The 24,876-nt window shown below is 48.6% G+C and overlaps 1 protein-coding gene across 31 annotated transcripts in view; it reads right to left on the bottom strand.

The window, feature by feature from the left end:
* Window positions 1-21,583: 21,583 nt before the first annotated feature.
* PROM1 (prominin 1) overlaps window positions 21,584-24,876 on the bottom strand; it is a 148,326-nt gene continuing 145,033 nt past the window's right edge. For 18 of the 31 annotated variants that reach the window (XM_086404709.1, XM_086404732.1, XM_086404737.1 and 15 more), the window contains 3 exons: window positions 24,317-24,447; window positions 23,758-23,835; window positions 22,912-23,339 (listed from right to left, as the gene is read on the bottom strand). In XM_086404709.1, coding sequence (XP_086260835.1) covers window positions 23,285-23,339; window positions 23,758-23,835; window positions 24,317-24,447 — 264 coding nt within the window. In that variant the 3' untranslated portion in view covers window positions 22,912-23,284. Of the gene's footprint in view, window positions 22,836-22,911; window positions 23,340-23,757; window positions 23,836-24,316; window positions 24,448-24,876 lie in introns of those variants that run through there. The other 13 variants (XM_086404726.1, XM_086404728.1, XM_086404729.1 and 10 more) reach the window with 2 other exon arrangements.

Raw genomic sequence — 24,876 nt, 5'->3', positions numbered from 1 at the left:
ATCTGGGCAACTACTCTGTTCCATTTCCTTTGGGGTCTCACTTGGAAGCAGGGTGACAGGTCTTCAGCTCAAGGCCTGATGGGTAAAAGGAGCCACGTGCCCACCCTGAGACTTGCCAGACCTCTGCCTCCCCCGCCCCCCTTTCCACCATAAGCCCACCGGCCGCTCCAGCCAAATACTCAGCAGCACAGGCAGAGTTCCAGGCAAGAGGCCAGCCCCCCTCACAGTTCCTGGCTGCCCCCAACCCCGGGCTACAGAGCAGAGGGTGCCAAGCCAGGTCCTGCCACAAGCAGCTCAGAGCAGGGCGAACCATGTTCAGGGGCACCAGGTGGGGCTGTGAGGAATCCGCCCACAGGAGAAGCTGTGATCCCTGAATGACTCTCCAAGGATGAGCTCTTGTTACCGAGCGAGGGCTCATGTGCTTGATGCACCAAAAGCCAAACTCTGACAGTGGTGTTGGCAGCAAAGTCAGGGTTGACTTGCAGGACATCAACACAGAAGAACGAGAGACTCAGGCTCAAAAGACCTGAACACCAGATGGCTTCCAGGAGAGGGTTTTGGAGACAGGGTTAGGGGAGGGTCCTGGGATGCCTGACTGTGGGCCTCCTTCTGATTGGTCTGTGGTGAGGTAGCAGGGCAACGGTTCAGGAATCTCAGTCACCACCCTTCTGGCCCTCAGCCTGGGGTCTCCATGCTTGTGCTCAGCAGTCACCATCCTCCACCTGGTGAGGTCTTAGGTTTTACAGAACAACTCGAGGTGCGCACCAGATTCTTCTCTGTGTCTCCAGGAGGAGTCGGGAGTCCAGTGACTACTGTTCTGATCGTTAACTGCGTGAGTCGGCTCTTTGGAACCCGGGGAAGACCTAGGGGACTCAGGACTTTTTCTATAAACAAGAAATGGGGCGCACGGAAGGGTTTTTGTACCCAGGAGGGCCCCCAGGGTCCTGCTTGGCCTCAATCCCTCTTTTTCTTTGACTCTCCTCAATCCTGAGGAGGGCTCCCCTGATGGCTCAGACAGTAAATAATCTACCCACAATGCAGGAGACCCGGGTTTAAGCCCTGGGTCTGATCCCTGGGTCTGGAAGATCCCCTGGAGGAGGAAATGGCAACCCACTCCTGTATTCTTGCCTGGAGAATCCCATGGACAGGAGCCTGTGGGCTATAGTCCATGGGGTTGCAAAGAGTTGGACATGACCGAGGGACTAACAGCTTCAGTTTCAATCCTGAGGGGACCTGGGAGGGACAAGAAAGGGAATAAAGTCTTGGACAGAGAGGTTAATCATAACTCCGTAAGTGAACTCAGTGTTAGGGGGACTCGGTTTCACTCAGGAGTGATTAAGCTGGGGCTCCAAGCCCCTGGGTGCTGGGCAGGGTCTCCCACAGTGAAGCTGCTGTCAATCAGGCAGGAAGAAGAGGATTCTGGGACAGCAAGTGGAGTGGAAGGCGGGCCTTGACCTGGTGAGGAGTTGGCTGCTTGCTTCTCTGAGGGTCCTTCTGTGGGGACCAGGACCCCGGGGGCAGGGGGCTGCCCAGGAAGAGGCGGAGCCAAGTCGGGGGCAATTGCAGGAGGTCTGGAGGGTTCTGAGAGCCGCCATGGCGGGGGCAGTTGTCAGTTACTCTAGTTATGTCCCTCCGGGGGTCCCTAATCCTCCTATAAAATCCTGCGAAACCGTCCAGCCCCGTCTCAGCTGGGTTGGGGCCTGTGTTCAGGGTTAGGTCAGAGAGTGAGAGGAGCGGCAGGGGCGTGATGACAGCAGGGTGACGCTCGCGGGAGTGGGGAGTGTCAGAGCCAAGCCTGCCCCGCCCCATCCTTACGGCCGGAGGAGCGGGTGAGAATCGGATGAGGACGCTGCGGGGAGGCACAGCCACCCACGTGACCACAGCCCTGCGGACATTGCCTTTCCCAACTCGAGTGTCTAGGTTTGTGCGCCACGGGGGGCACTGGAGCCAGGGGTTCGAGTGAGGGCAGAGGGAGCCTCCGGAGGGTCAAGAGACTGTGCCCTGCAAGACCCAAGTTCAAATCCCGGAAGGACCAAGCTCAGAAGGTCAGAGCATGGTTGGGGGGCATGTTACAGAGCTTACGGTTTAGGAAGCTTCATTTGCACCCTCAAATCTCTGACCTTGTTTCCTGGCACTGCCCTGGGAACACCCAGGCTCCTGGCTCTTCTCCGAGCCTGTGGAGCGGCCCCGAATCAGGGCCCTGCCACTGTCAACGCCTCTCTCTGGAAGCCTCTCCCACGGTTATTCACATGACTTGGATCTCTGCTTAAGCATCACCTATAGAAGACATCTCTGACCGCCCCTGGAAAACAGCTCTCATCCATCCGCTACACTGTCTTTTACTTCTATTCCTTAAAAGTTTATTCTGCAGCACGCTTATCTGTGTATCTGATTACTGTGAGTTTGCCCTGGGAGAATGGAACCCCATGAAGACAGGAGCCCTGTTTTGCTCCCTGTTGCCTCCCAAGGGTCTCAGACAGGGCCTGGCACATAGTAGATACTCAATGAGTGTCTGTTGAGTAAACAGTTACAGGTGATAGGTGTGTACCGACCTTCCACTGGAGTGCCAACACTTGCCTTCTGGACGTCAGGCTGCCTTAAAGGGTCATGCACTGGCAGGGGCAATGCGGATGAGCCACAGGTATTCCTGGGCCTTTGGTGGCTTGTCTCCCATCTTTCTCTCTGGTGCTTGGTCCTCTCCTCTGAGGAGACCCAGTTCCCCACAGAGTGCCTCGGCCGCACTGCACACATTTGCTGTCTTGTCTTCCTTGATGGTTTTGTCTGCTACAGTGTTCTTTTCTGTTCTTGGTTTTCCAAATCTTGCTTCTCTTTCAGGTCAGAACTATTCATCCTTGAAGCACTAGCCTGAGGTGCTTCAAGCTTTTCATGAAAACCTTTTTTACCAGGAAAAACTAATATTCTTTTCCCTTGGATTCCCTGAGAAATTCCTTCAGACTTTTAGGACAGAAGAGGGGTCTGTTATCCTTAGAAGACGATGAACTTCTTAATAACCTCGAATGGAGGGTTGGTATCTCCAGTACTTTGCATATAATGAGTGCTCAATTAATGTCTGCTTAATTGAATAAAAATGACATTCTTCTCTGAGAATTAGCTGGGGAAAAGGAAACAAATTCAAATGTGCTCTGGGTGTTCCACACTGTGCTAATAATACCATCACATACTTTAATTTCCGAAAGACAGCAGTCTTACAGGCTATACATCTTATGGCATATATATTATCATCCCTATATTATAAACAAGGATTAGGGAAGTTGTGTGAGCTGCCCAGGATCACAAAGCTAGTTAGAAGCAGAACAAGGGTTTAAAGTCAGATGTATATATATTAGAGACAAAATGGCTTGTATTTAGTTTAATGGCTTATATTCAAATTATTTTCATCCCTGTAAATTCAGAATGAAATTTTAGAAGATGACATAGTTAGATATAAACAGTTGTAAAACTGATTGTAACACACCAAAAAAGGTGTCCTTTTCCCACAAGAATGAGAATAACTTTTTATTGCCTTTTGTGTGTGTGAGGAGTTTCTCTGGGCTACAGAGACATCTGTCCCAGTTGAATCAAAACAGTTGGCTGCAGTGAGGTCCCATAACTGTGTGATGCCTAACTAACATTGTTCTGGAGGCTAGAACAATTGGTGCAGATTTTCCCAGGGCTTGAAAAGGCGAGAGAGGTATTTATAGTAACAATAACAGCTGATTGCAAGCATCTGTATGCCAATTAAACTTATTCTAGGAAATCTTACAATTACCAAGTTCAGTAGCCACAGTTTAAAATTTTATTTTTAAAACCTCCACGGAAGCTAAGAATAGAAAAATAAGAGGTTTGCCCTGAAGTGGTGTCTCAGGGCAAACTCAGCTCCCTGAATGTAGCTCAGTCCCTGAAGACACAAAACTTTACAACAGTGTATATAAAATAAAAACTATCCATTAAAAAAAATTCCAAACAATGCACTCTGATGTTTATGGAACTTATCAGACAATTGTCCTTTAAAGAGGGCTTCCCTTGTAGCTCAGATGATAAAGAATCTGCCTGCAATGCAGTAGACCCGGGTTTGACCCCTGGGTCAGGGGATTTCCTGAAGAAGGGAATGGATACCCACTCTGGTATTCTTTCCTAGAGAATCCCATGGACAGAGAAGCCTGATGGGCTACAGTCCATGGAGTCTCAAAGAGTTGGACACCACTGAGCAACTAACACTATACTACATGAAATCCTTACACTAAATAGTTCCAGAGTGAAAACTAAATGCATTCTTAAACTCTCATGTTTTTTTCCCTAGAAAAGTTGGTTACCAAAATATATCACTTATTAAACAATAGAAAAACTTTCAAACCTAAAAAAATAGAAAAGGATGGATTGGATGGAGGTACGTTCATACAATGCTACTGATTGTTTTTTTCCTTCAAAGAAAGTTTTCTTCTCTTAATAGTAATGCTTTCAAGCAAAGGTTTGTAAAATAGAAAATCTGGTAGATACAGAAAGAATTTTAAAAGAAAAAGACTTTTGTCCCATTGCTCCCAGAATCAATCGTGGCTGACATGTCAATCTCCTCTTGCTTTGCTTTGTCTTTTCTCAGCCTGCTTCTCACTGTCTCTGGCTTTGCTGTTATTCATCTGCCCTGTTTTGCTCTGAGCAGTGCTGGTGACCTGGCAGATGGGGTCTTCGTAGGCCCCGGGGGCTGAGCTGCTGTTCACATGGTGACCACAGGTGCGTTATTTCTCTTCTCCAGGATGGACGTTTGCACAGGTCTGTTCTGAGAGTCTGAAAGAATCAAGCACCCTCTGCACAGACCTGCACCACCTTGCACGCAGGCTCAGCGTCCAGGTCCAAACCCCTCCGCCAGACAGAAGCCTCAGGTTCAACGCCCTGATTTAGGTGATTCAAAGACTGCTTGGCATAAAAAGGGGATTCCCTGGTGGCTCAGACGGTAGAGTCTGCCTGCAGTGCGAGAGACCTGAGTTCAATCCCTGGGTTGGGAAGATCCCCTGGAGAAGGAAATGGCAACCCACTCCAGTATTCTTGCCTGGAAAAATCGCATGAATGGAGGAGCCTGGAGGGCTACAGTCCATTTACGGTTGCAAAGAGCTGGACACGACTGAGTGACTTCCTTTTCACTTTGGCATAAAAAGGAGCGCGTTTGAGTCAGTTCTAGTGAGCTGGATGAGCCTAGAGCTTTACACAAATTGAAGTAAGTCAAAAAGAAAACAAATATCGTATATGAGCACATATATGTGGAATCCGGAAGAGTGGTACTGACGAACCTATTTGCAGGCAGGACTAGAGACACAGACATAGAGAACAGGCTTTGGACACGGCGGGGGAAGGACAGGGCATATCGAATTGAGAGAGTAGCACTGAAACATACACAACGCCGCATATAAAATAGAAAGCCAGTGGGAATTTGCCGTATGACTCGGATCTTAACCTGGTGCTCTGTGACTAGCTAGAGGGTAGGGTGGGGTGGGAGGCCGTGAGGAGGCACAAGGGGGAGAGGACATATGTATACTATGGCTGATTCATGTTGACGTATGGCAGAAACCAACAAAACGTTGCAAAGCACTTGTCCTCCAATTAAAAATAAACTTAAAAAAATAAAATTGGGAAAAAATAAAAAGAAATAGTAAAGACCCCTTGGCAGTTGTGACTGCTTCTCAGAGCAGCTTTCATGAGACCCTGCTTATTGTTTAATTCCCCGTGAGGTGTGAGCAAGAGGCAGGAGGAGAGAGCCTTTCCGGAACATTCCTAGGCCTCCCCCTGCAGACCGCTCACCATCTCCGTGCATCTTGCAGGCAGATGGTAGCACGAGGGCAGGGGCGTCAGCAGGCTTTGTGCCCCTGGTTCCGAGTCACTCACTGCAGGAGACACTCGGATGAAAACCGTCTATCTCTGTGAGGGTCCCAAGAAAAGAAGCCATCAGCCAAGGCTCAAGGAAGGGTTTTGTTTTCTCTGTCTCTGCAAAATGGTCCAGCTTCACTACATGCCCTGGCATGCACTGGATGTTGCCCGGGGTGATGGCCGCACCCAGGCCCCGGCCACACGGGGTCCAGGGGCAGCAGGACAAAGGCCAGAGCTGCCAACCTCCGAACAGCCTGGGCCTGGGCAACCGTGGCACACGCTGTGTCCTCCAGGGGGACAGCCAAGCCAGCAGTGGGCGGCAGGGAACCCGCAGGCCAGTCCGAGACAGCCAGGGGCTGGCAGGCAGGGCAGAGGGGCCAGCGGGGGCCCCAGGGTGAACAGTGCCCCGGGAAGGACTTCTCCTGGGAGCCTGGAAGACAGGAGATTGGGGTAGAAACAAACAGGAGAGTCCTTCCTAACTTCCTAAGTACTTATTGAACCCAGTGCTCCTTATACAATAATTACATTATTCAAGCTTCTCAAACATGCAAGACAGGGATTGTTGGAATATGGGCTGGAATGGTTATCTTTAGAGGTGGAGTTCCTTGGTGAGCATGGAGACCACACTTGGGATCTGCTTCTACTCGTGGAAGTGAGGGTCATCAGACTGAGATTCAAAGTGCCTGGCCACCCTGTCATTCACCCTGGTGAGGATTTCCAGGCTCTTTCTAAGCTCGATCAGGAAGGAACAGAAGGCCTGCACAAACCAGGAGCCCCTCCCTGGGTTGCTCCATGAGGAAGAGCCTCCACCTGTGGAATAGGCAAAGAGAAGTCAGCTTCAACTGGGATCTCATATCCCAGGACCTGAGGACTAGCATCTCTGTCCCTGATGGGTGGATCCCATCATCGAGCTCTGTCTCCTGGCAAGCCTGAATGAGGAAGAGTTTGGGTTTCTCTCACAGGGTCAGCCCTAAAGGAAATCAGCCCTGAGTATTCATTGGAAGGACTGATGCTGAAACTGAAGCTCCAATACTTTGGCCACCTGATGCAAAGAGTTGACTCATTGGAAAAGACCTTGATGCTGGGAAAGATTGAAGGCAGGAAGAGAAGGGGATGACGGAGGATGAGATGATTGGATGGCATCATCAATTCAATGGTCATGAGTTTGAGTAAACTCTGGGAGATGGTGAAAGACAGGGAAGCCTGGTGTGCTACAGTCCATGGGGTCGCAAAGTATTGGACACAACTGAGCGACTGAACAACAACAAGAGGAAAGTAATAGTAGTAGTTATTCCCACCCTCTGTGCAGAGATGTGAGGTTTTTGTTTTGTTTCTTTTAGTTTTGGGTTTTTTTTTTTTTTGCTGTTTGATCAACTTTGAAATAGGTCCACATGACCATTTTGTATCAGTCTTCTCTCTAACCACCACTATTCGATGTCAACCATCATGAAATTATAAGAAGCTTTCTCCTTGGAAGAAAGCTATGACAAACCTAGACAGCATTTTAAAAATCAGAGACATCATTTTGCCCAACAAAGATACGTATACTCAAAGCTATGGTTTCTCCAGTAGTCATGTACAGATGTGAAAGTTGGACCATAAAGAAGGCTGAGCACTGAAAAATTGATACTTTTGAATTGTGGTGCTGGAGAAGACTCTCGAGAGCCCCTTGGACAGCAAGGAAATCAAACCAGTCAATCCCAAAGGAAATCAACCCTGAATATTCATTAAAAGGAATGATACTGAAGCTGAGCCTCCAACATTTTGGCCACCTGATGTGAAGAGCCAACATATTGGAAAAAGACATTGATGCTGGGAAAGATTGATAGCGGGAAGAATAAGGAGCAACAGAGGATGAGATGGTTGGATGGCATCACTGTCTTAATGGACATGAGTTAGAGCAAACTCCAGGAGACAGTGAAGGAAAGAAGAGCCTGGCTTGCTGCAGTCCATGGGGTCGCAAAGAGTTGGACTGACTTAGCAACTAAACAACAGCAACAACAGCATCCTTATTGAGTGCCTACTGTGTGCCAGGCTCCAAGGGCACCAAGAAGACGGGGAAGTCAGGGGTCCCCCAAAGCTGTTGGGCTCAGTGTGGTAGAAGAAGGGTTGGGGGGAGATTTTGCCTCACGTCTGTTGTTCTGTATGTACTTGTATTTGGGAGGATGGAGGTGTCTTTGGAAAGTGGCATGGATTAGTCAGGTGGGAGCTGAGAAACAGTGCTGATTCTCAAACATTAGTTGTCTAAGCATCACTCACCAGGGCAGCCTGTTAAAAATGGGGATTAATGGGCCACATCCCCAGAAATGAAATTTGACAATCTCACTTTAAACAAGGACACAGTTTTGCACTGATGCGGCTCTTGGGTCTGGAGCCATCCTGGGGTTTCTGCTGGCAGTACCCTGACGGCTCTCAGTGGCTCTTGCTACCGAGTGTGCCAAAGTACTCAGACCTTCTTTTCTGGCACAGCAATTCAAACTGAGATGAAACTTCTTCCTTTTCACCTTGACTACCTTATTTATCCGTAGTCTTTGGTTTTGTGGGGGCTTTGCTGGTGGCTCAGACAGTAAAGAATCTGCCTGCAATGCAGGAGACCCAGGTTCAATTCCTGGATCGGAAAGATCCCCTGGAGAAGGGAATGACAACCCACTCCAGAATTCTTGCCTGGAGAATCTCATGGAGGTGCATGGGGTCTTAGAGAGTCAGACACCACTGAGCAACTACCACACACACACACATTGTTTTGTGAGTAGTGAGGTTTCTATACGTCCTCAGAAGTGGCTCCAGAAGTTAAGAGGGACCTCCACTTGGGAGCAGGATGCATGTGCCACTCAGGTGCTGCTCTGGCCCAGTGGACACCCCACCTTCGCCTTCCCTGAGGGATCTCTCCAGCCCGCTCTTCGCTGAGGATGGCTGGAGTCTGTTTATTCACAGCTCTCCCGTGGGCCTCCTGCCATCTCCCCTCGCTGTTTCTCTCTGTCCCCAACGGAGCCTTGGTGGCATTACCAGGAAGTCAGCCTTTCGTAGCAGCTGAGCCTTTAATCCTTCCAGCTGCTGTGCTCCTGCGTGTCCTCTAGCAGAAAACAAGACGTGTGTGTGGTGTGTGCACATCTGCCTGTGGAGTGTATGCACCTGCTGTGTTGTGTGTGCGTTGTGTATATGTGAGTTGTGTGTCAGTGTGTGTGCTTGAGTCATGTGTGTGATGTGTGTGTGCACGTCCGCCTGTGGAGTGTATGTACCTGTGTGTTGCATGTGTGTTGTGTCTATGTGAGTTGTGTGTCAGTGTGAGTGCCCGGGTCGTGTGTGTGAGGAGCATGGTCCTATCTGAATAACCACACGCCCCTCCGTCGTATCTTCCTCCTGCCCCATTCAGCCCCGCAGAGGTGCAGACGGGCTTGGCAGAGGCTGCCTTGCTGTGTCTCCTTCTTCTTCTCTGTTCTCTTTGGGAGAGGTTTGGAGACGGAGCAGGGCGCTGGTTCGTGGTGGAAACCGTGAAATGCTTGAGCGCTTCCGAGCGCTAGCACAGGCTGTTGGCAGGGATCGTCCTTTAGAAACACTGACCAGGATCCCGGTGTGTCTGCTTCTGTGGGTGAGGTGGACCCGGAAGCTTGGGGTCCGTGAGGGTGGCACTGGGCACCGCTGGGGAGCCGGACAGCCCGTGGTTTGATAAGGGGACAGTTGAGGGTCCTTCCATTGGCAGGGCTGTGCGGACAGGACTGGAGTGGGACGGGGCTTAGAAGATGAGGCGGTACTAAGGGGGCCCCATGTGAATGAACGTCTTCACTCCGATGGCTCATTACCTCCTGCCTCTGGTCTGGGGCTTTCTTTAACTTGGTGGAATATAGACAGGGGGTTGTCTGGCCTCTTGTACAAATGTGTCCATTTCTTGGTGGTCCCTCTCCCTCATCTCACAGTGTGTGTTTCAGGAGAACTCTGTCCTTATTTTGAAAATTAGTGTTGCTGTTCAGTTGCTCAGTCATGTCCGACTCTGCGACCCCATGGACTGCAGCACGCCAGGCTTCCCTGTCCTTCAACATCTCCTGGAGCTTGCTGAAACCCATGTCCATTGAGTCGGTGATGCCTTCCAACCATCTCATCCTCTGTCGTCCCCTTCTCCTCCTGCCCTCAATCTTTCCCAGCATCAGGGTCTTTTCCAACGAATTGGCTCATCGCATCAGGTGGCAAGAGTATTGGAGTCTCAGCATCAGTTCTCCCAGTGAAAGTTAGTGAGTGTAATACACAAAATAAAGTCAGGGTGCTCCTGACGCCAGAGGAGAAAGGACAGGCAGTGCATCGGCTGCCCCGGGGAGTTCTCTTTCAAGTCCCCTCGCCCAGTGCCTTGGCACAAGCCAAGCCCTTGGTCTGGATTGTGTGGTTGCCTGCTCCGCAGCTCACACTGAGCTCTGCCGTATGCCCACCTTGTGCTCAGCTCTGGGGAGAGAAACTCCAGGAGTACAGGGTCCACGCTGCCCCCACTGGACGCTGGGTTGGGAGCTGATTTCGGTTCCTGATCTTTCTCCCCTTCCCCAGGGGAGGGCGGGGGTCTCCCGCTGCTCAGCCTCTCATCGCCTGGACCCCGAGTTGCCCAGGGGGTGCCTTGAGACGGGGACTCCCATCAGGGTGACCTGGTAAGCGTGCTAGAAAGACAGACACCAGGTCACCCGGCCTTAAAGAGTTTGGTCCTTGCCCTTGAGGCCACGCTCTTCCAGTTTGGGTTGAGGGGAGTGAAGAGATAAAGTTAGATCAGTGAGCGTATTAGTGAGATGAAAGATGGAGTGAAACACGTCTCCAGGAAGGGGGTTGTTGCTGTTTGTTGTTTAGTCGCCCGACTCTTTGTGACCCCACGGACTGTAGCCCGCCAGGCTCCTCTGTCCGTGGGAATTCCCGGCAAGAATATTGGAGTGGGTTGCCATTTCCTCCTCCAGGGGATCTTCCCCACCCGTGTCTCGTGCATTGCATGTGGATTCTTTACCACGGAGCCAGATCACTGAGCCCATTAGTGAAATAAAAGACAAAGTAAGACATATCTGCGGAGATTTATGGGGCTTCGGCATAGTAACCTGTGGGGATCCCAGCACACCTGGGGTCCAGAGGTCCCCGCATAAACTTGGCTGATTTTCTGGCCACTGTGTACACAGAGCTCAACAGTATTAAACATCCGGTGAGGACATCGTGACTCCTGCTCCCCTGAGTCAGGGCTTCCTACTTGGCTTGTAAGGTCTTTAGGGTAACCTTTTTCTCGCTGTCTCAGGAATCCGTCTTGGGTCCTCAGTGCCCAGGTCTCCCAGGAATGGATTTGCTGCTGATGCCTGATCTCAGGACTCTAGTCTCCACACTCCCAGCCTTGACATGTGTGTTCGTGCTTAGTCAGTAAGTTGTGTCTGAATCTTTGTGACCCCATAAACTGTTGCCCACCAGTCTCCTCTGTCCATGGCATTTTCCAGGCAAGAATACTGGAGTGCGTTACCATTTTCTCCTCCAGGGGATATTCCTGACCCAGGGATTGAACCCATGGCTCTTGTGTCTACTTCATTGGCAGGCAGATTCTTTCCCACTGAGTGAGTGAAGTCGCTCAGTCGTGTCCAGCTCTTTGCGACCCCGTGGACTGTAGCCCGCCAGGCTCCTCTGTCCATGAGATTCTCCAGGCAAGAATACTGGAGTAGGTTGCATTTCCTTCTCCAGGGGATCTTCCCAACTCAGGGATCAAACCCAGGTTTCCTGCATTGCAGGCAGATGCTTTATCCTCTGAGCCACCAGGGACTTTAATAGAAAACAAAGAAATTTCACTAATAAACAAAATATATCTTTAAAAAAACCAATCATTTGAATGAATTCAACAATTTAATTCATCTTAGATTTCAACTGATAACAACCAACTTTTACAACAGATGTTCATGGTTTGGGTTCTGTTCAGGCTAGTACATTTTTTAAAACTTTTTATCTTGGGGTATGGCCAATTAGCAACGTTGTAATAGTTTCAGGTGGACGGCAAAGGGACTCAAGCCACACAGACACATGTATTGATTCTCCCCAAAACTCCCCTCCCACCCAGGCTGCCGCATAGCATTGGGCAGAGTTCCCTGTGCTGTTCAGTAGGACCTGTTGGTTATCCACTGTAAATATGGCAGAGTTTGCATGTCTCCCCCACACTCCCTAACTGTCTGTTCTCCCCATTCTTATGCCCGGCCCCCTCCACCTCATCCCAGCTCCCCTCCCCGGCCACAGCAATCACAAGCTTATTTTACCCACTGTAAATATAGCAGAGTTTGCATGTCTCCCCCACACTCCCTAATTGTCTGTTCTCCCCATTCTTACGCCTGGCCCCCTCCACCTCATCCCAGCCCCCCTCCCCGGCCACAGCAATCACAAGCTTATTTTACCCACTGTAAATATAGCAGAGTTTGCATGTCTCCCCCACACTCCCTAACTGTCTGTTCTCCCCATTCTTACGCCTGGCCCCCTCCACCTCATCCCAGCCCCCCTCCCCGGCCACAGCAATCACAGGCTTATTTTACCCACTGTAAATATAGCAGAGTTTGCATGTCTCCCCCACACTCCCTAACTATCTGTGCTCCCCATTCTTACCCCCTGGCCCCTTCTACTTCACCCCAGCCCCGCTCCCCGGCCACAGCAATCACAAGCTCATTCTCGAAGTCTGAGTTGGTACAGGCTAGTTTATTCCTTGTCCTTTTTTTTTTTTATTTGTTCTGACATATGCTTTATTTCTTCTGGATTATACTACTGCCTAGGAGTAGAATTTCCTTTGTCCTTAGTTGATAAAGAGCCTCCTGGTACTGATTTTCAGAAGCATCAGTGACTCCATATCGCCACCCTGTGGTGATCTTACCCTGAAGACTAGACTGGGATAGGATTTTTTCTTTTTTCTTCCTTTTGAGCATTTCCATCTCTTTTCTGCTTGAGTGATAATCAGACTACACATGCACATACCGCCCAAGCCTTGCTATGCTTTCACTGTATATTTTTACATGAGATTTTTACAACAAAGCTGTAAGGTGTGGCTGTTATTTATGCTTAAAATAAAGATGAGGAAAATAACTTAAGTGACTTCCCTGTCGTGTCAGAACACCATCCTTTTAGCTGCACCCAGATCTCCTTCTTCAGGTATGCACTCTTGGTTCTATGATAGAAAAAAAATTTTTTTTCATCTTTTTTTTTTAAAGAAATAGCCTTGGCTGTTTTGTTTTTGTTTGTTTGTTTGTTTTTGGCTGAATAGTATGCGGAATTTTAGTTTCCCATCCAGGGGTTGAACCCCTGTGCCCCCTGTGGTGGAAGTGCTGAGTCTTAATTACTGGACCACCAGGGAAATGCTCAAGATTTTTTTTTTCTTCATCTTTTTGTGACACCACAACCCTAAATCCAGCCTGACAGGAAATGAGTGCAGGATGCCGGGGGTGGGGGGAGATCAGGAGGTAAAATTCCATGTGGAAAATCCTGATACGACTTCAGCTGGCAGCCTGGTAGAAAGGAGGGAGAAGCAGAGAGGACAGATGCTTCCTGGGTGCAAGGTGAGTGACTCACAGGGTCCATCAGAGGGATAGGGACGCATGCCTTTGCATAAAACAGTCACTATCTTCAGCAGGTCTGAAGTCTTTCCCAACCCTGATTTCTAAAGCATTGACGGATATGTGACTTTTCGGTGTTGGCTAGAAGTTAGGCATGAGCAGTGAGTGACTGCTACGGCTGCTGCTAAGTCGCTTCAGTCTTGTCCGACTCTGTGGGACCCCATAGATGGCAGCCCACCAGGCTCCCCCGTCCCTGGGATTCTCCAGGCAAGAGCACTGGAGTGGGTTGCCATTTCCTTCTCCAATGCGTGAAAGTGAAAAGTGAAAGTGAAGTCGACTGATGACCTAGCCAAAAAGGATGATCTCGAAAGGCCATCCCAGACACATCCAGGAGATCTCACGGATATGTTACAAAAGTAACCCCAGAGACTTTTCCAACTCCAGCACCCCAATCCCAGGCACACAGTGGATACAAACTAACCAGGGGGGCTTTCTCAAGTAACCTTAGGGAGCTAGGAGCCCATTAAGGGTTTGTAAATATTCTACACATAAATACATATGATTATCACAGACCCAATTATGGGAAGACATACACAACAGAGCCTGCTGTTACATAACTTGCAATTGTCAACTGGCCTTGAGCGTATGCCCGTTTGCATCCCCTTCTGTTGACTGGTGCTAGGTACAACCCTATTTCGTACAAGGCACGACAGAGGAGGAGACAGCAAGTGTAAACAGGGAGGAGCCAAGAGAGATGGGGCTGGCCTGCACTCACGTCTGGGGAGTGTCTTTCTAACAAAAGATCTGTTTACTTGAGTGGAACTGAACTGAAACTTGTCTGTTGTTTTAAACCCTTTAGTCCTTTCTTCCAAATCTTTGTTGAAATGAGACAAGAACCAAGGAAGAGAAGTAAACCTACCAGACAGGAAACATTAAAATATATATATTATTAAAGAACAGTCACAAGACCACCCATTGCCTCCAGGATGGTCTCAAACTTGAGCTCTTCAGGCACAAAAAGCCCTTCAAAGGGTTTCTTTATGCTGATTGTAAATTGCTGTTGTGAAGTTCAAAGACCTCCATATATTTGCAACATGAATTTGAGCAAACTCGGGAGATATTGAAGGACAGGGAAGCCTGGTGTGTTGCAGTCCATGGGGTCGCAAAGAGTCAGACACAACTGAGCAACTGAACAGCAACATGACGTACACAAGGGATTTTTTGTGCTCACATATTTCTTAGCCATTAAACTCAAAGCGGTTAGACTCCTTACCCCAAAGCGTTTCTCAGGCACTTCTGAAATAAATCCTTCCTGCAGATGGTGGGATGGCGGTTAAAAGGGTCTATAATTGGCTCAGTGTCCAAACCGGCCAAAAGTTCAAGTAAACTTTGAAACTCTGAATGTAAGAATGTAAGAGGAGGAGACGTTTGTGTGCGCACTCAGTCGTGTCCTACTCTTTGCGACCCCATGGACTGTAGCCCGCCAGACTGCTGTCTCCATGGGATTTTCCAGGTAAGAATACCGGAGGGGGTTACTATTTCCTACTCCCGGGGATCTTCCCCACCCAGTGATCCAGCCCGCGTGCATCTCCTGTATTTGCAGGCAGATTCTTTACCACTGCGCCAGGAGTTTATGGGAGAGACGACAGAGCTCAGTGCCGTAGTTTCAATCCATTCATTCAGTTATTTGGACAAATATTTACTGATGCTTCTAAATAAAGCTCAAACAGATCACGAGTCTCTTATAAGTCCTAGAGTCTGTGAAGTAGCAGTGTGTGTAAGTGGGTAATGCAGCTGCTATTACAAATAGATACCCAAGTCTCAGTGACTTAACACACTGGAAGGTCATTTCTTCCTCACATGAAGTCTGATGAGCATTCCCATAGCTAACTAGGGGCTTCCTGGTGGCTCAGACAGTAGAGAATGTGGGAGACCTGGATTCGATCCCTGCATTGGGAAGATCCCCTGGAGGAGGGCACGGCAACCCGGTCCAGTGTTCTTGCCTGGAGAATCTCCATGGACAGAGGAGCCTGGCGGGCTACAGTCCATGGGGTCACAAAGAGTTGGACACGACTGAGTGACTAAGCACAACACAGAGCTAATTATAGCCAACAAAATGAAGGTTCTGCCTCTGCCCCCAGCTTCAGCCAACTCTGTCTTTGGTGTTGTTGTTCAGTCACTAAGTCGTGTCCGACTCTTCACAATTGCAGGGACTGCAGCCTACCAGGGACCTGGGGAACAGGTGTGTTAGGGTCCCCACAGGCTACTATGCCAGGGCCCCGTACGTAAACCCGGAGGATGCAATGATTCCAGCTCTCTAAGGCTAAGGGAAATGCTAAGGGAGGCGGCTCTGCCCAGAGTCTGCCCTGGGGGCTCTGGCTTCTTGGAGACACGGCTCCCGGTGGTACCCCACTTGAAACACAGCTCCTGGCCTGCTCGTGGGCTCTTATGGAGATCCAGTGCCTTAGAGAGGGTGGCCAGATATCATGGCATCCAGGAGTCCTCACTCTGCCCAGGTCCCATCCTAGGTTAAAGACAGACTTGGGAGAATTCCCTGGCTTCCAGTGGGGAGGACTCTGCCCTTTCACTGGCTGGGACTGGGTTCAAGCCCTGGTCGGGGAACTAAGACCCTGCAAGACGGGCGCTATGGCCAAAAAAAAAGAGTGAGACAGAGTTGGAAAGACAAATAGATTTTAGCTTTAAAAAAGAGGAAATGGAATATTATAGAGCATCAAGACTGGTCCCGCAGATGAGTGCTCTTCACACAGGAAGGCTGAGGCCACATGCTTGGGGATCCACTCTGTCTGCCTTGGTTAGCCCAGGGCCAGCCTTTGACTACCTGGAGATGGCTCCCTGGAAGCCCTGAGGGCACCTGGGTCTGGTTTAGGGCGGGCTCATTGCAACTAAAAACTGATGGGGTCCTGTGCATGACAGCAGCAACCAAGTGCCACAGCAGCTCTGGAAAGCCCACGTGTGTGTGCCAGGGGAAGGAAATGGCCGTCGGGATGTGGGACCTGCCTGGAGATCATCTTTCTCAGTGTGAACCACGACCCTTACAGCTCAAAGGGAGCCTTGCCGCATTCTGGCAGATACACGGCATGTGTCCTCTGCTGCCATCTGGTGGTGGCTTGTGGCTTCAAACGGCCTTTGACACTTGACCCCGTAACTGGAAACACCTCTGTGAGAGCAGTAGTTCAGTTCAGTCACTCAGTCGTGTCCAACTCTTTGCGACTCCATGAATCACAGCACACCAGGCCTCCCTGTCCATCACCAACTCCTGGAGTTCACTCAGACTCATGTCCATCAAGTCGGTGATGCCATCCAGCCATCTCATCCTCTGTCGTCCCCTTCTCCTCCTGCCCCCAATCCCTCCCAGCATCAGAGTCTTTTCCAATGAGTCAACTCTTCACGTGAGGTGGCCAAAGTACTGGAGTTTCAGCTTTAGCATCAGTCCTTCCAAAGAACACCCAGGACCAATCTCCTTCAGAATGGACTGGTTGGATGTCCTTGCAGTCCAAGGGACTCTCAAGAGTTTTCTCCAACAGTGAAGTTCAAAAGCATCAATTCTTTGGCCCTCAGCTTTCTTCACAGTCCAACTCTCTCATCCATACATGACCACTGGAAAAACCACAGCCTTGACTAGACGGACCTTTGTTGGCAAAGTAACATCTCTGCTTTTGAATATGCTATCTAAGTTGGTCATAACTTTCCTCCAAGGAGTAAGCGTCTTTTAATTTCATGGCTGCAATCACTATCTGCAGGGATTTTGGAACCCAAAAAAATAAAGTCTGACACTGTTTCCACTGTTTCCCCATCTATTTCCCATGAAGTGATGGGACAAGATGCCATGATCTTCATTTTCTGAATGTTGAGCTTTAAGCCAACTTTTTCACTCTCCTCTTTCACTTTCATCAAGAGACTTTGATCAAGAGGCTGTGAAAGTGCTGCACTCAATATGCCAGCAAATTTGGAAAACTCAGCAGTGGCCACAGGACTGGAAAAGGTCAGTTTTCATTCCAATCCCAAAGAAAGGCAATGCCAAAGAATGCTCAAACTACCACACAATTGCACTCATCTCACACGCTAGAAAAGTAATGCTCAAAATTCTCCAAGCCAGGCTTCAGCAATACGTGAACCGTGAACTTCCTGATGTTCAAGCTGGTTTTAGAAAAGGCAGAGGAACCAGAGATCAAATTGCCAACAACCGCTGGATCATGGAAAAAGCAAGAGAGTTCCAGAAAAACATCTATTTCTGCTTTATTGACTATGCCAAAGCCTTTGACTGTGTGGATCACAATAAACAGTGGAAAATTCTGAAAGAGATGGGCATACCAGACCACCTGACCTGCCTCTTGAGAAACCTGTATGCAGGTCAGGAAGAAACAGAACTGGACATGGAACAACAGACTGGTTCCAAATAGGAAAAGGAGTCTGTCGAGGCTGTATATTGTCACCCTGCTTATTTAACTTATATGCAGAGTACATCATGAGAAACGCTGGCCTGGAGGAAGCACAAGCTGGAATCAAGATTGCCGGGAGAAATATCAATAACCTCAGATATGCAGATGACACCACCCTAATGGCAGAAAGTGAGAGCGGTAGGTTTGGGCCAAAGCACAGTAGCACGTGAGTCAAGCTCGGCCACCTTTCTGCACATCTCCATCACTTACGGCCAATAGATGCCGCGGCACTCAGCAGGGGGCCCCAACACTGAGCTGATGAACATGACTTTCTACAGCGGTTTCCGCTCCTTCCCCTGCTCAGCTGGTGGTGTCATCAGAGGCAGAAGGGACTTTGGGCGCTGGGGCTGGAAAAGGCAGCTGGAGACAGTGCTATCAGCACCGTGGCCTCCCTTGGAGCCAGACCAGGTGGGCATCAGTGCAGCCGGCCCTCAGAGCGAGTGCAACCGGGGCTGCTCGCTCCAGAGCCTGCACCTCTGGGATTAGAAGCAGTGGGCAGGGATCAGAAGGCAGATCTCCCAAATATGCAGAACAGAGGCCTTAATGCCCGTCTTGGCTCCCAGTGTCTGTGTGCAAGCTACTCAAGGAGCATGCGCACTGCTGACTGGCTGCCTTCAGACTGGGGTGGGGAAAGGACCATGGTGCAGAGCTTAGAGTTGAAATTGACCAAGATCAACCTTCCCTGGAGGCTCGCTGGTAAAGAGTCTGCCTGCAATGTGGGAGACCCGGGTTCAGTCCCCGGGTCGGGAAGATCCCCTGGAGAAGGGAGTGACAATTCACTCCACTATACTTGCCTGGAGAATTCCACAGAGGAGCCTGGTGGACTACAGTCCATGGGGTCACAAAGAGTCGGACACAACTGAGTGACTAAAATTGCTTCTACTACTAACCACAATGTACCATCCAAGACTTCCCCTGGAGTTTGCCAGCCTTCGGTAGACTCCATGCATGCCTGTGCTAAGTCGCTTCAGTCATGTCCGACTCTTTGTGATCCTGTGGACCGCAGACTTCCAGGCTTCTCTGTCCATGGGGTTCTCCAGGCAAGAACACTGGAATAGGATGCCATTTCCTCCTCCAGGGGATCTTCCCGACCCAGGGATCGAACCTGCAGCTCTTACATCTCTTGTATCAGCAGGCAGGCTCTTTACCACTAACACCACCTGGGAAGCCCTCAGTAGACTCTAGGGTCCTAAGATACTGGATGCCACAGGAAACCCCCAGTGGGCCAGCCATGAGCGCTCTCTCAGGAGTGGCTCCACCGTCTCCCTTTTCTCTTACCCTTTTCTCTTGTTGTTGTTGAGTCCTCAGTCGTGTTCACTCTTTTCGACCCCATGGACTGCAGCATGCCAGGCTCCTCTGTCCTCCACTATCTCCTGGAGTTTGTTCAGATTCATGTCTATTGAGTCACTGATGCCATCCAACCATCTCATTCTATTACCCGGGCACCCACCAACAGTCTGTAGTTTGCACTGAGACTTCACCACATTTCTTGGACCAAAAACTATTTTTAAATCTTGGTTCCCAACCTTGGGCCAGGAACTGGTACCAGTCCAAGCCCTGTTAGGAGCCAAGCCACACAGCAGAAGGTGAGGGGGCAGGTGAGACCCAAACCATCCCCCCAGCCCCGTCCATGGAAAAATTGTTTTCCACAGAACTGGTCCCTGATGCCAAAAAGTTTGGGGACCGCTGTTCTAAATGAAGCAGGATATTCTCCATCAGGGTGATCTGAAGCATTGCTTGGGCCAACCTTACGTAGTTTGGACTAATCTGGAAAGCCTGTTAAAATACACATTCCTGGACCTTATCCTTGGAGACTCTGATTGAGTGTATCTGAAGTGCAGGAAGAATTAGCCTTTGTGGGATTCCCATGTAGCTCAGTAGTAAGGAATTCCCCTCCCGATACAGGAGACACTGGTTCCATCCCTAACCCAGGAAGATCAAACATGCCTCGGAGCAACTAAGCCTCTGTACAACTACTGAGCCTGTACTCTAGAGCCTGGGGGCCAGAAATACCAAGCCCACCTGCTTCAACCACTGAAGCCCAAGTGCCTAGAGCTCATGCTCTGCAACAAGAAAAACCGCCACAATGAGAAGCATGACTGCAACTAAGTGTAGCCTCCCTCTCTGCAGGTAGAGAAAAGCCCACGCAGCAGTGAAGACCCAGCACAGCCCAGATTAAATGAAATTCAAGCCTTTTGTGAGCTCGCCGGGTGGTCCTTCTTTTCTCAGGCCACACTTTGGGCAGGACTGATTTATACCGTGCTTCACCACTAGAGAACATGGGACAGCTAGCTGGTGGCTTTAATTTAAAATGCTGTGAGTATGTGGTCTGTGCCAAAACCCAGCCTAGCTTGAGACTTTACTGCTGAGTTCAATTTGCACTGCTCTCTGTAGGACAGAAAAATAAGTCAAGTGATGAGTTGTGGGGGTAAGGAAAAACAACTTTATTTGGAAATCCCTTAGGCAGAAAACATGGTGGACTCTTGTCCCAAAGAATCATTTTAACAGTTATGATTCAGTCTCCTTTTATACTAAAAGGGGAGTGGGTGTGGCTGGTTTCTGCAGCTATTTGCTTTTCCACTTCTTTAAAAAATTATTTTTATTTAAATAAATTAAAATTTTTTTTACAACATTATGTTGGTTTCTGCCATACCACAATGCCAAAGGCGCTGGGGTCCTTTGTTCTTGCAGCAGTCCATGTAGGTTTGGTCACAGTGTTCCTACAAACCTCCCAGCAAGAAAAATAGTTATCCTGTTCATCACTATATGAATGGCAGAGTGTACACCTCGCAGGGTCAGAGCCTTGAGAATGGGATGTCTTGGGTGTTTCAGGCTATAGGTAACATTCTTTTACAAAGCGAGCAGAGTCAGCATGACTAAGCGGAGGCAACGGAGCAGGAAGATCAGAGCTGAAGGAGTGGATCCCACGAGCAGCCAGGTTTGTTCTCTGTAACAGTTCGCCTGTGCTGAGAGCCAGGAGCTGCAGAATCTGGGAGATCTGGATCCTGTGGGCTGGGTCATACTGCACAATCGCTCTGTAAGCTTCAGACCATCAAGTTTATAATTGCAACTAAAACTGCTGACCTCATGGGGATGCGGTGAGGATTATGAAGGGGACAAATGAAAGGCCCAGAGCCTTCATAGGAAACAGACTTGTTAAGTGTGGCATAGATTCTTAATGTATATATTTTTTAGAAATTCAACTGCAAGAAACCTCCCCTGATTCCCACCACCCTTGACTCCCACCCCCCATCCTTCTGTGTCTCATATACTCAAGTGGGTCATCTTGGTGTCCACCACTGAGACAGAGCTCCTAGGAGGCTGGACCTAGTCCGTTAGCTCACCCGTACCCCACCCAGGGTCTTGTATAGCGCTTGGGATGGTGCAGATGGTCAATGCATATATATAGTCTGCTAGCTCCAGCCTCTAAGAAGCTCAGTGTCAGAGGTGGAAATCAAGATGGCCCATTTGATGAGTGTGTGTATATATATATATTATATATTGGGCTTCCCAGGTGGCACTGGTGCTAAAGAATCCACCTGCCAATGCAGCAGATGCAAGACATGTGGGTTCAACCCCTGGGTCAGGAAGATCCCCTGGAAAAGGCAATCCACGCCAGTACTCTTGCCTAGAAAATCTCATGGACAGAAGAGCCTTCAGGGGAACAGTTCATGGGGTCACAGAGTCAGACATGACTGAGCACTCACACACGCACAAACACACACATAAATAAATCAGATGAAATGCATGTAGAAACTGTATTAGTAACTCTCAACCCAGGTTACACTTGAGAATTCCCTGGGATACATCTCAGAAATTCTGATTCAATTAATCAGAGGCTGTATATCTCAACGTTGGCTTTACATCAGAATCACCAGGCAAAAATTTTAAATCCACGTGCTCAAGCCTCATCCGTCAGCATCTCTTTGGGGAGGACCCAAGGATCAGTTGTTATAAAAAGCTCTCTCCTCGGAGGAACCCAGCTAGTCAGAGGGGTCTGGGCGTCACTAGGTCAGATGCAGAAGCAATTGACTGACACAAGCTCTGACACTGTCAGTCACGTGCTCTTAAATACAGACAAACTTTACAGATAAAACTAAGAGAGGAAGGAGTTACTGTTTTGTACATGTCTAATAACATTTTTTATTTTCTGCCATCCTCGATTTTGGTGATTTACCTTAATTTTTGTGTGTCCGGTACAGCTCTCGTGTTCACTTCTCTGTCTCTTTGGCTGCTTGCTACGGATGTTGGGTGACTATGCAAGTTGAATAATATCCTCTCCCTACCCCCCCTTTTAAAAAAAATAATTTTATTGATTTATTTTTTTGGCCGTGCTGGGTCTTCACTGCTGCCTGGACTTTTCTCTAGCTGGGGCGAGCGGGGCTGCTCTCTAGGTGTGGCGCCCACATCTCTTACTGCAGTGGCTTCTCTTGTTGCAGAGCATGGGCTCCAGGGCAAGCAGACTCCAGTAGTTTCGGCACACGGGTTCAGTAGTTGCAGCTCCCAGGCTCGAGAGCACAGGCTCAGCAGTAGTTACTCACGGGCTTAGCTGCTGGATGGCATGGAGGGGAATCTACCCAGACCAGGGATCCCACCCGGGTCTCCGGCATTAGCAGGTGGATCCCTTACAACCGAGCCACCAGGGAAGCCCCTTCCCCGCCCCCCGCCTCCCGCCCCCACCCCCCACCAACTTATGTCCACTGGTCTCAGTGAATGCTTGAAAATAGGTTGTTTGCAGATGTGGGCAAATGAAGATGAAGTCGTTCTTGCCTAGGAAGGGCCCTGATCTGATGACCGCTGTCCTTAGGAGGTGAGAGACACAGAACCCAGACACACCAAGGGAAAGCTCCAGAAGACAGAGGCCGAGACACACTCTTCCTTGGGCTTCCTGGAAGAGCCAGCTCTGCTGACGTGTGGGTTTCAGGCTTCCAGCCTCCGCTAAAGTGGAGAAGACGTTGCTCTAAGTCAACCGGTTTGTGTGATGTGTTACAGCGCCCTAAGAGAATAATAGAGAGACTTCATTGACATCTGTCATTTGGGTCAATTTTGCAATGAAATGATTAGAGTCACAATTGTGAAATCATTCTTTTATTGTTCACACACATATCTGCTATTGATACTCGTTGAACGTTCTCTAACAAGGGGTCCAAGCTCCCATTCGATGAAATGTACCAAAATTCCTGTATTGTTCCAAAGGCTAAGTGGGAATTAACAAATGTGCTACATATTTAAACTTGCATGGATGGCTCAGATGATAAAAGCACAACTTGTCAAAAAAAAACAAAAAACAAAAAACACCCGTGCTTTCCTCTCTTTGGCCACTGGGCACACATTCCCTGTGATCTCACTGGACTCTGTGAACGCCTGAAGGGAGGTTACTTTCCCAACATTTGGAATCGCTGCAGATCAAGAACTGGTCAAGTTGGATCTGTTTACAAACTCTGCTCAAATTGTCTGTGTGCCTTGTTCTACACGAGAACGGGTATTAGCATGTCTCATACTGTAACAGAAGAAATACACCAAAAACAGCATGTTATCATTAAGAGGAATTTACATTATGGATTACAAAGACAACTTAATGGATCTAAAAGGTATAGAACAATTTGTTACAGCTACAAAAAAAAGTTAAAAGGTATATTTACATTTCCTTCCCATTAAAAAAAAACAGAGATATAAACCACTGTTTTATCTATTAATAAATTTAATAGACAATTTTCATTCATCCCACAAGGATTTCTTCAGTATTCACCCTGTGCCAGCTCTTATTTTAAGAGGCAACAACCTTTATATTTATCTGGGTATATCTGTTGCAGTTATGTAATTTTAATATTATTAATTCAATTTTAAAAGTTCATTCTCTAATAATAAAGCCCTCCCCAGTCTCATCTTGGGAAATATGGCTTTAAAAAACGGCTTACTTTGTCATGGGTACAGTTTGAACCATGGGTACAGTTTGAACCCTGGGTACAGTTTGAGCCCTGGGTTTACTTTGAACCCTATCAAATACAAAAAAAGGGAGATAATTACAATTATAGCTCAACAGTTGCACCCCCCGCCCCCACACACACATTTTTACTTTAATACAGATGCTGACAAAGCAAGTTCAGGAGAAACAGGTGTCGAGAAGGAGGTGACCAGAGTCAAAATGAACACAGTTTGAGCACAAGTTCACTAGGCACAGAGTGAAGGGTGGGCCACGGAGTCAGAATGAAAAGTAGTAAAAACAGTTACAAAGTAAAGTGCCAAGTCCCCGAGACAGAGGAACTGCAAAGAAGAAATAAGAAGGCTGATTAAGACAGTTGAGATGAGTAAGCAGGAGGAAAGATAGTTAAGTGTAAGAAAATCTTTACAAAGGAAACATCTGATTAGGGGTGACCCCCGCCACTTTAAAAAGCAGTCGAGTTCAACCTCATCAGAGCCCTTTTTTAACAAGTGCTTGGAAGGTAGCGCCACTCAGAAACCACCGTAGCCTCTTACTTGTTCACTGGCTCATCCTCATACACATCTTCAGAATACATTCGACGGAAGTACTTAGCCAGCTTCACGGCAAAAATGACAGCAGGAAGTAAAAGTATGGTCGCTTTTCCCACGCCAAACCAAAACAGATTCTGGGGCAGGGGGAGAAAAAGGAAATCATGAGGATTAGATGCTTGAAGATGAGAAATGAAAAACAACACTGGTTTGGGGGGAGGGGAATTTAATTTTGCATTTTTTTTAATGAATTCTAATTTCATGAACTTCAGATGAGCCAACTACCCGCTGAAGGGCTAACCTATTATTCTAGTTCATTCCATCTATCTGAAAATCTGGAATTGATCCTCTTGTTGTATTTATTTTTATAAATGAAGCACAGATGCAGAAAGCTGGAGAAGCGAGATTAAGCACCGAGGGACCCAAAACAACTGGGAAGGGCCCTCCTCGGTGGCTCCCCTTTGCGGCCAGCCACAGGCGTGCGACTGCGTGCAGACCCGGGCCCCAGTCCTTTTCTGAGCTGTTTTCGTGTGATGGTGGCTCCTGAAACTTTCTGACTTTGCTCT

Source organism: Bos grunniens, chromosome 6 (assembly GCF_055505025.1).
Source record: "Bos grunniens cultivar Pamir isolate PY7600 chromosome 6, Bosgru_T2T1.0, whole genome shotgun sequence".
NCBI lineage: Eukaryota > Metazoa > Chordata > Mammalia > Artiodactyla > Bovidae > Bos > Bos grunniens.
This window is presented reverse-complemented; position numbering and strand designations above follow the sequence as displayed.